The sequence below is a fragment of the Gekko japonicus genome, unplaced genomic scaffold (assembly GCF_001447785.1).
Source record: "Gekko japonicus isolate JY-2015 unplaced genomic scaffold, Gekko_japonicus_V1.1 scaffold3811, whole genome shotgun sequence".
Taxonomy (NCBI): domain Eukaryota; kingdom Metazoa; phylum Chordata; class Lepidosauria; order Squamata; family Gekkonidae; genus Gekko; species Gekko japonicus.
The window spans coordinates 100406-111269 of NW_015166546.1; the positions used below are offsets into that span (position 1 = coordinate 100406).

The 10864-nt window shown below is 45.0% G+C and overlaps 1 protein-coding gene across 1 annotated transcript; it reads right to left on the reverse strand.

Moving 5' to 3' along the window:
- Nucleotides 1-2580: 2580 nt before the first annotated feature.
- On the reverse strand, nt 2581-9028 carry LOC107111374 (vomeronasal type-2 receptor 26-like). Its single transcript, XM_015412341.1, has 4 exons — nt 8741-9028; nt 7810-8652; nt 3847-3973; nt 2581-3482 (listed from the first exon to the last, which is right to left on the reverse strand). Exons 1-4 carry the CDS (start codon nt 9026-9028, stop codon nt 2581-2583), a joined length of 2160 nt encoding a protein of 719 aa, XP_015267827.1.
- Nucleotides 9029-10864: the final 1836 nt, after the last annotated feature.

Below are 10864 nucleotides of genomic sequence, written 5' to 3' on the forward strand. Positions count from 1 at the left end.
ACACACAGACAGCCCTCAACTAGATGAGCTGAACTGGACGACTAGACTACAACTAGGCACGTATTTCCTCAGCCCTCCTCCTACGTATGAATACAACAGTAGAGTGAAGAAGAAACTTTTTTCTTCTTCAGCAGAAAGCCCCCCCACACACACACACACACACTGGTGGAATCTGTATAGACTGGTCCTTGTGGTTGAACAGATTGTTTTCCCCATATTTTTCTCCATATTCTAAATGGACACTAGACAGATGTGGTGGATAAGCACAGATGCTGCAGAAAGGATATTCAGGTGGTACTTTGGTATGCTAGAGCAATCTCAGATAGCAGCAGATGTTGCCACCCAGATAATGGGAGTGAGGAATAAGAGTGGAAGATACTAAAGGGGGGGGGAGAGCAAGGAGAGCCAGGAAATGGAGGAGGAGGTAGCAGAAGGAAATGAGTGAAGCAGGGTGAGAGGGAACAAAGTGGAATAATGGGGGATGCAGACAGTGTGAGTGTGGGGAGCAAGGGAGCAGATTCAGTGGAAATACCTCCCTGCAATCCACCATCCAACTAGAGAAGCCCAGGGCCAGCACAGAAACAAGGGCCAAGGCTAAGCCAACTCCCACAGAACGCCACACTAGAAACAAAAGCAAGGGAGCAGATTAAGTGGATATACCCTCCCCATCCACCTCCATCCTTACGGAAACCAAGGTTCTTAAAGCCAAATCAGCTTTGCAATTCCAACTAGAGACAAGGGATGGAACAGGGGAAATGTTCTCCCAGGCAAGTGAACTCCGCTAACTCTAAGCAAACTGGGCAGGTGGGCACTGCATAGCCCACCAGCCGGGCCTTTGGTGGGGAACATTCTGAAACTGGTCATAATCACTGCAAAACGTCCTCCCAGGAACAGGGAAGCATTGGTGTTGATGCCCCTCTTAGAGACCATTTAGGGAACGATTCTTTGGTGTGCCTAGAGTGCGTCTGTACTGGTGGGGAGGAAAGTGTAGAGCTTGAGGAGATCAAGGTTGACTGGTAGGTCTTCTATATACAAAGGAACTGTAGAGTGCGTAAGGGTGGGATGAAAATGTGCCTGTCCCATGGTGGGAGGGGCAGGCTTTCTGAAGTCATGATCAATCAGGGGTGAAAGGGCTGGGGGGAGGGAGGGGGAGCTGAGGATTAGGGAGGGAGGCCCGTTAAAACCATGGGAGGTTAGGCCCCACGGGCCCTACACTAGCTACAGGCCTGGTTGCCAGACCCCTGGTCTGGCCAGGGGATTCCCCAATCTTCGGGGCTTCAATCCTCTGTTGGCCAACTGGCTGTCAGGGGAAGCCCCACCCCCAAAGAGGCCCATTGCACATCAACGGGGTCAGTTTGATGACAGTCTATATGATGTCCTTATAATTGTTTCTGATTGTTTCTGACTGTATGCATTGGATACTGACCTTCTACATCCTTGATTTTATTCTTTAATGATTGTCTGTATGATATCCTTATAATTGTTTCTGACTGTATGCATTAGCATTTCTATCCCACAGCAAAACTCCTCCAAGACTGGCTGCTGCTGAGCTGCTGAAGGTGGACAGAAGCTGAGCTGTGCTGCCGGGTCTGATGGAGGATGAGAAGGAGGAGCTATATGGCCCAGGGATGTGCAGGGCAGGCATAAAGGCTCACGTGCTCTCTGCTGCTGTCGTTTGCAAGGAAGAGGAAGCGGCATCGTGGCTTAGCTAAACTTGTATTTGCCAGGCTCTTTGCTCAGAGCCCACCCATTCTTCCAAAAGCCCAGTGTGAGGCAGGGTAAGGCAGCCAATGATCTGAGATCAGGGTGGGGACTCAGGCTTCGTTCCTCTTTTTTATTTTGTCCCCTCGTCCTGCTCTTCTCCTGAGTCCTGCTGACTGTCTGAAGTCATGATCAATCAGGGGTGAAAGGGCTGGGGGGAGGGAGGGGGAGCTGAGGATTAGGGAGGGAGGCCCGTTAAAACCATGGGAGGTTAGGCCCCACGGGCCCTACACTAGCTACAGGCCTGGTTGCCAGACCCCTGGTCTGGCCAGGGGATTCCCCAATCTTCGGGGCTTCAATCCTCTGTTGGCCAACTGGCTGTCAGGGGAAGCCCCACCCCCAAAGAGGCCCATTGCACATCAACGGGGTCAGTTTGATGACAGTCTATATGATGTCCTTATAATTGTTTCTGATTGTTTCTGACTGTATGCATTGGATACTGACCTTCTACATCCTTGATTTTATTCTTTAATGATTGTCTGTATGATATCCTTATAATTGTTTCTGACTGTATGCATTAGCATTTCTATGCTTCTATATAGTCGTCCATTAGACTTTACTTGCATTTCTTATTTGTATATGCTTACATGTATCTGTTATATATTCATAATTACATTCAACATTATTACATTTGTATACATTTCATGTTATTGTAGCATCATCTTTCAACAGCTTTGCTAGGCTTCTTGATTATTGTTTAGGCCCCATTGAGTCAGGATGTTGCTTAATTCAGATGAGCATGCATTTCTGACACCACCAAAGAGTGCCATTTCAAGGAAAGTTACACAAAAGCAGAATCCAGGGAGGAATTGCATTTGTTTAATTCCTTTTATTTCTTAGCTGCTCCCTGTTGTTCATCTTAGGCCTGAAAATAATGATGTAGCATTTAGGGAAGAATATGCATCCCAGTATGCCTGCACTGGAGGCCAAGATGGAGAAGATCTCCACAACCACAATAGATCTCCCCTTAGTGCTGAGATAGGCTGGGACAAAGGACAACCAAACACTACAAAAGACCAACATGCTGAAAGCAATAAACCTGGTTTCATTGAATGTGTCAGGCAACTTCCTAGCAAAGAAAGCCACAGCAAAACTGACAGTGGCAAGGAAGCCCATGTAGCCCAGGACACAGTAAAACATGGTAGCAGAGCCCTCATTACATCCCAGTATGATTTCCCCTGTCACTGAGTGCATGTCTGTATCAGGGAATGGAGGAGAAGTACTTAGCCAAAGAGTGCAGATACTTGCTTGAATAAGGGAGCATGAAAGGACAATAAAAACTGCCATTCTTTTCCCCACCCATTTTCTTATTACAGATCCTGGTTCAGTTGCCATGAACACCAGAATCACGGTGATGGTTTTGGCCAAGACACTGGAAAGGGCCACAGAGAAGACAATACCAAAAGTAACTTGCCGGAGAAGGCAGGTCATTTTTACAGGCTGTCCAATGAAGAGCAAGGAGCAGAGGAAACAAAGTAGGAGGGAGACGAGGAGAATGTAGGTGAGGCTCCGGTTATTGGCTTTGACAATGGGAGTGTCCTGATGCTTTATGAAGATTGCAAGCACCAAAGCTGTGATCAGAGAGAAAGAAATAGCCAAGATGACACAGATGATACCTAAACCTTCTTTGTAGGAGAGGAAGCTTTTATCTTTGGGAATGCATTGGTTTTGGTGGTTGTTAGCATACTGATCTCCTGGACATTTGACACAGGCATCCATATCTGAAAGAAATATTTTGTGTAATTACATTACAAGATATTGACCAACAACTATGAGGAGAATAAGACAGAATGATAGAATAGAGGGGAGAATTCAGCTTTGTGTAGTGGTTTGACTATAATCTGGAGGATGCAGTTTTGAATCTCGACTATGCCATGGAAATTTGGTGTGCGACCTTGGGTCAATTAATCACTATTTACTCAACTTTCTTCACAGGACGGTTGCTAGTATAAAATGCTGGAGGGCAGACTGGTGCTGTGAGTCACTTTGTGTCCCCATTTGCAAAAAGAGCACGGTATGAATATTCATGTAAATAAATTTGGGTAACTAGCCCTACACTGGGCACTGGTTATTTTTCTCTCTTACCATTCTGTTCAGAGATCATCCCTTCTGGACATGGATGACAGTCATAGCAGCAAAACTTCTCTCCCTCCCTCTTTTTTCTGCTGTAGCTAGGGGGGCAGGGGTCATTGCACACTGAAGGTGGCGGGATCTATTGATAAACAGACATCAAGGAGATAGTAACTGCGCATTATTTAATGGCACATTGTGCATTGTTGGAACTGAATCATGACAGCATCATTTTTGATCCAGCTGCCTTTTGGTCTTGCTTATTAAAGCCCACAAAATCCACCCCTATGCAGATCATATGACCTGAGGCATAGATTTTTTTTCATTGCCCAAAAGAGGTCCTCCCTCCTACTTTCTACAACTTTATTTTGAAATATGATTCAGTCCTCATAGTAGCTGCTGAAGGACATCTGTGAGCAAGAAATATGAATTATAATATCTAGAAACTGAGCTGTTCCCAAATAATCTCCCCCTACAGAGCAAGGCACCAGGGCCCCTAGGATATCTGCCAAGAGTTAATGAGTCCTATTAATAACTTTTTTTTTCAGATCCAGGGAATGAAAGTGGGTAACAAGATGAAGGTAACAATACTTAAGAAAGCTACTGATTCTAAATGGCTCACATCCCACAGATATGAAGAATAATATAGACTATCATCAGTTCTGAAGAATTACAGTTGCTAGAATGAAGAGAAATATGTTAAAAATGAGGGGAAGAGGACAATAAAAGCCACTGTGTGTCCCTGTTGGGGAGAAAACCTGGTGCAGTTCCGCAGGGCCTGCAAGACGGAGCTCTTCCGCCAGGCCTTTGAGGGGGAGCCGCTGCCGCTACTAGCCCGCCACTGAGGTTCCATCCATCTACCTCATGTGGTCGGGGTAGATGTCATGCCAAGAAGAACTGGCTGCCAGTGTGGGATGTCGCGCATCTTGGTTTTTATGTAAATTTTCAGAGCACCAAATTTTATGTAGGATACATTGTTTTATTATGCTGTTTGTTTGTAAGCATATTTTAACGTCTGTTAGCCGCCCTGAGCTGTTGGATAGGGCGGGATATAAATCCCAAAACTAACTAACTAAATAAATAAATAAAAGCCAGGCTTTGACTTTTGTTATAAATCTCATTATACCTGCAGTTCTCCAACAAAAGGTGATCACTCTTGCTGATTCTTTGTCTGGAATTGCTGCAACTCTTTTACAAAGAGGCTGAGCTGCTCATTCCATACTCAAACTACCATTAAATATCACGAACATACAGAGCTATTGGGCTGGTGAACAGACAGAACACCTAGTTAGAAAATAAAGCTAGATGTTGCAAAATCTGCCACCAAAAGCACAGGTTTCTTCATGGGTGACCAGCAAGAGGTGTCACCTTTGACAGGAAGGACAGAACAGATCTCCTCTGTGACAAAACACAGGGGTTTCACAACTTCCCTGACCTATCAGAGCCGTTATGGTCTAGTGTTTGAGTGTGTGACAAGTTATCTAAAAGACACAAATTCAGATCCTTGCTCAGCTTACAGAAGTTAGCTGCATGACCTTGAGCCAACCATACCCTCTGAGCCTCACTGTCAGGTGGACCCACAGGTCCCGTGCCTGGCTAGGGGGTTGCCATAGTTTGGTGAAGGGTTCTAGAGTTCTGCCATACACCTTAGATGAAGAGCATTCCTCATGGGTTACTGCACCCACTGCAGGGGACCGCTCTAGCTGGAAGTTCAGGCTTTGCCAGACCTTTTACTTTCTCTCCCTCCCGTTCACTCAGTCTGTCTCCTGGCCTTAACACACTCCAGCTTGCTGCTCCTCCTCCCCAACTCTGGCATTCTCTCCTCTTTTTATTCCCTTCCTTCCCTTCACCTACCTGTGTCACACCTTCATCCCCCACCCCCCTGTTTCCATGTGGACTTGTGTCATGTCACTTGGGACTCCGAGCCTTGGTTTGGATCAGATCAGGTTGGAGCCTCCTCTGAGCCCCACCCCCCCTGGCTGTCTTGCCAGGTTCACTTGACCACAGGGCGTGGCCTGGCATCTCAGTCAGTAGACTCCAGCAAGCGGCTTCTCCCCTCCATTCTTCAGGGCTCCATCATGGTTGCCTCGGCCCAAGGATACTCAACAGCCAGGACCCCCATCAGTGGGGTCAGGCGTGTCCTTGCGGCACCTTCTTCAACCTCCCTTATGGTGACAACCATGGGTTGGGTTCTAGCCGCCCCCCTGATGGTGGGCTGGGTCCATGCCATGCCATCATGGCCCTGGCTCCAGCCAGTGAGTACCAGTTGCATTCAGGTGGCGCCCTTGGCCTGGCATCTCCTCACCCTTCCCTGGGGTCTCCCTGCTGCTCTCCATGTTCTTTTGTCCATGGTGCCTGCACTGTGGGGCCTTGGGGGGAGGTTGGCTGCTGCTCCTCTGGGCGCTTCGTGTCTTGGATGTTTCCAGCTTGGACTAGACCCTCAGGGGAGGGGTCTCATAGTCCCATGTCGGGACACTAACATACCTCACAGGATTGTTGCTGTGGGGGATATAGTAGATGACAGCATCACAGTGTGAGTTGCTTTGGGTCTCATATTGGGGAGAAAACCACACAGGTAAGGTAGAAAATATCCCCTCCTTTATGAAAGAAAGGAGGTCTAAGAATCCTCTGAGTTATCACAGCCAGTGTGATATGGTGGTCAGAGTGTCTGACTAGGACCTAGGTGATCCAAGTTCAAATCCTACTTCAGACATGGAAGCCTGTTGGGTGAACTTGGGCAAGTCACACTGTCTCACCCTTACCTGACTCTCTGGGTTGTTCTGTTGAGGATGAAATGGAGGACAGGAGAACCATTTAAACTGCTTTGGGTCCCCGTTGTAGAGAGTGCAGAGTATCTCATCCGTTGTAGATCTAATTTTACCTACAGCTCACCCCAAAAAAGATAATTGCTCTTGCTGTGGCTTCATTAGGCATCACTGCAAGTCTTTTGGCAGAAGCAAAACTGCTCATCCAGTAGTCAGACTGACATTAAACATTGCAAGTGCAATCAGCCAAGGGGTAGGCAAGTGGAGCAACGAGGGGTAGACCACTAGCAAATTAATAAGACTAAGATACTGTGATATATTTACCTAGGAAAAACTGCAGAGTACTCCCATGGTAGACAAAATGGTCTGGTGGGTTTATATTGCCAAGGCAGATCACAAGGGGAAAAAGAATGACATTCTTGAGATGATGGACAGTATACAGACTCATAAGATCAAAGGTTTACTGCCACATCAGATAAAGGGCTTGAAGAATTCTGAAACAAATAACGTGGAACTTTTCTCAGTTTAAAATCAAGCATCTGTTTCTTTGTTTTACCTGCTTAAAGGTTCGATGCCACACAATTCGGTCATCATAAAGAATTAACTCTTTGCCTGCCGGAGCCCAAGGTTCGAGTCTTCCCACTTTCACTCTAACAAAAGAACCATTTGGGAAAGTGACCCAGTTTGTAACATCAAATCCAGTCTTTAATTCTCCATTGTCATCAAAACACATCATGTCTCCTGCACTATTGTTGAAAATGATGTTTTTTAGAAAGCAGTGAAGCTAGTTGAGTGAGGCAATGAAAGAAAAAATCAATGGTGTGTTGAATAGTTTTTCCACTGTCACAGCTTAACAGATGTTTGTTTATCTTCATTTATATGTTGATTTTGTTTTGCTATAAATTTATCATTTCTTCATGTGCTTACAGAAATAAAAGTGAAAACAAATCAGTTCAAAACATGAGTAGTGAGTGTTTCCACTGAATCTCTCCCAGATCTTCTCCTTCTATACCTTTTGTTGGTTTTGTTGTTTGTTTGGTCATCAAAATGGGCCTCCCCCCCTCCTAGCTTCAGGATAATAGCTTTTGCTATCCAGCTCCATGATTTTGGTGGAATTCTTTTAAGGGCATAAGAAGGCAAAGCTCCACTGACAATTTACATCCTGGGACCATTTGCTTTCAAAATAGTTTTATTTGTATTTTGGTTTAATTACCTGCCATGGCTGCACATGCTTTCCTTTTACCAGTCTTCTGCCACTGGACTGAGATATGTAAATAGCTTGCAAAGCATGTGCTACAGCATGGACAGCATTGTAGATGCTGTAGCTGTGGCCAGTCATGCTCATTTCAAACAAAGTCATAGGAAGAGAGTCTAGCTTCTCATTGGCAGAACAGACATTTGTGCTGTCTCCATGTACTGTTAAATTTCTCAGAGAACAATCAAATGCTTGTTCCCAGAAGTTCTGGATAAAACCATCTTCTATTGCCCAAGTAGGATTGATGACCTGAAGGAAGTTTTGGAATCCAGGTGGCTGATTGGCATGCACTGTGAAGGATAGGGCACCGTGGAAAACCTCTATATCCCAAATCCTTTGAAAGGAAAAGGACTCAAAATCCCAGTGGGATGTAGTAATCCAGACTTTATGCAGAGGTGGCAGTGCAAGAAAAGGTGCTGCACACAGCAACAGTCTCAAAACATACATGGATGTAGGTTGGGCATATATAACATATACATTAGCCTTGCTGTTACTGAGAATGGCATAACTTACTGCTTGCTTCAAAACCAAGTCTGCCTCCTCTTCCAGATATGTTAATGGTGGCAATCTTATTATAAAATCAAAACAAATACTATTCTCAGAAAGTATGGATACCACACTGTGCAAAAATCTGTCACCAGCGTCATCATCCAAAACTCCAAGTCCAATCCATGTCCATCTGAAATGATGAAGTAATCGAATAACACCCATGATCTGAAAGGTTTCATCTGGAACTATTTGAAACAAATAAGGGCATAACATTTTGCCATCCTGAGCTGGTAAAAGTGATCCATAAGTGAGCTGAAAGGGACATATTGGGATTTTAGGAAAGATCACCACAGTATACGAAAGTATTTTCCAAAGAGATGTGATTTGTGCCATGCCCTACCTGAGACACCTTGTAGGTGGCCAGGATGGTGGCCATATTGGCAGAGATGTCAGAGTCCAGTCCTCCAATAACTGCTATCAGTTTATGTTCTGTATCACACTTGAAATTGGGTATGAACCTCTGTTGTGCAGAAAGCAAACTCAGGGTAGCTTTGTAGGTCATCCGTGCAGTATAGTAACTATTGAGGACGTGGAAACCCAAAGTGAAGTTTGACAAGATGTTGGTATTTTCATTGATCTCTTTGACTGCAAATGCCAAGGCCAAGTTATGCTGGTAGTTCTTTGGCATTGACCTGCAATGAGAGTCATATGCTACTTAACTGAACTACCGAAAATGTACTTACCTTGAACTCTGTTAACAGTGTCTAGAATTATGTCCAGTCATTTGAAGTTATGCTTCTAGTTCCTTATTGTCTCTACATGAAAATTGATCTTTTTTTTCAAATCCTTTAGAATGGCAAGATGTTACCTCCATATATGAACACTGTGGTCTTAGATGGTGGGTTTCTCCAGCAAAAATAATTCTCAGTGCTGGAAATTTGGGAAATTTGCTGAGTCACATGCTAAGGATATGACAATTTACAGAAATTTTTCTCACATTCATACAAGGAGGTCAAAATAGTTTTTCAATGAACAATGTTTCTCATACTGAATCAAAATTTCTCTTTTCAAAATCTTGCTCTGTTTTCCTTTGGTTAACCAAGTTACCATGACTATAGAGGAATACATAATGTATTTTAGATAAAATACCCTTCCACCTATTAAATTTATTTACAGTTCTAATATTTTAAATTGTTTTTCACTAAGATTTGTTGTAATTATTTAAGTGTAAGAAGAAGAAGAGAAGAGAATGGATGTATACCCTGCCCTTTACTACCCAAAGGAGTCTCAGAGCAGCTTACAAACTCCTTTCTTTTCCCCTCCCCACAACAGACACCCTGTGAGGTAGGTGGGGCTGAGAGAGCTCTGACAGAAAGTGCTCTTTTTCAAAAACAGCTCTGACAGAACTATGGCTTCCTCAGGGTCATCCAGCAGGTGCAAGTGGAGGAGTAGGGAATCAAACCCGGTTCTCCCAGATAAGAGTCCACACACTTAACCACTACACCAAGCACTCTATCCCTAGAGATAGGGAGAAGGCATGGTATAGCCCAGTCTCATAAGATCTCAGAAGCTAAGCAGTACTTGGATGGATGAACATGAAGGAAGACTCTACCAAGGAAGACAATAACAAATCTTGCCCTCTTCTCACTTGCCTTGAAAGCTCTTTGAAGGAGTTACTGTAAGTTACTTTCAACTCGGCAGCTCTTACCCATGTAGATGAAATCTAAAGTCCATTTCTGAATAAGGTTTCCAGCTTCAGTTGTGCCCTTCTCATCTTTGAAATGATCACTGTCATCACCAGATAAGGTGAAGTTTATATATGTAATATATATTATATATACACACACATGCGCATGCATGTAGTGAGATTCCACAGTTCTCAAAAACCCTTCAATATGTCTTACACGTCATATAAATTTTTCCTTTTTATAAATTCTTATATAAAATTATATAAAGACAGGGGTCATTTTGTAGAAAAAGAAGTGCAGGAGCTCATTAGCATAACTCATTAGCACAACTTATTTACATATGCCACACACCCTGACATCACTGAAAGTGTGTCAGAAGGCAACACCCATGGCTCAGGCTCCACTGGACTGTTTTGGATTGCATGCAAATCTGCCCTCACAGAGGAGGGAGAGCTTGTACCTGAATAAACCTTGGTCTTAAAGGTGCCACAAGACTCTATTGGATGGCCAGCAGGTGCAAGATAGTGTGTGGCTGCTCGTGGGTCGAGGAGGGCAGCACAGAGGATGTGCATGGCCTCGAGCAGGTAGGGGGCCAGGGCAGTGGCGGGGCAGAGGTGCAGGAGGAGGCCAAGTAGGCGCAGGAGGCTGGGGTGGATCTCTTTGCAGGCCTCGCAGGAGTCGCTGGGGCCTGCCTTGCAGAGGCGCCACGCCAGGGCTGGCATGAGGACAGTCAGAGCCTGGGCGGGCTGGGTGCCACGACCCACACAGTAGTGGAGCAGCTCAAGGGCCAGCTCGTGGCAGCACTCCACTGGGTCAGCCAGGTGTGGGCCGGGAAA

Excerpts from the sequence above, each read along its gene's own strand:
- LOC107111374 (XM_015412341.1), bottom strand. The coding sequence starts at position 9,028 with ATGCCAAAGAACTACCAGCATAACTTGGCCTTGGCATTTGCAGTCAAA. Across the intron at positions 3,974-7,809 it reads AGCATGTGCAGCCATGGCAG|ATCCCGCCACCTTCAGTGTG; the intron begins GTAATTAAACCA and ends GTTTATCAATAG. Across the intron at positions 3,483-3,846 it reads GATGATCTCTGAACAGAATG|ATATGGATGCCTGTGTCAAA; the intron begins GTAAGAGAGAAA and ends TATTTCTTTCAG.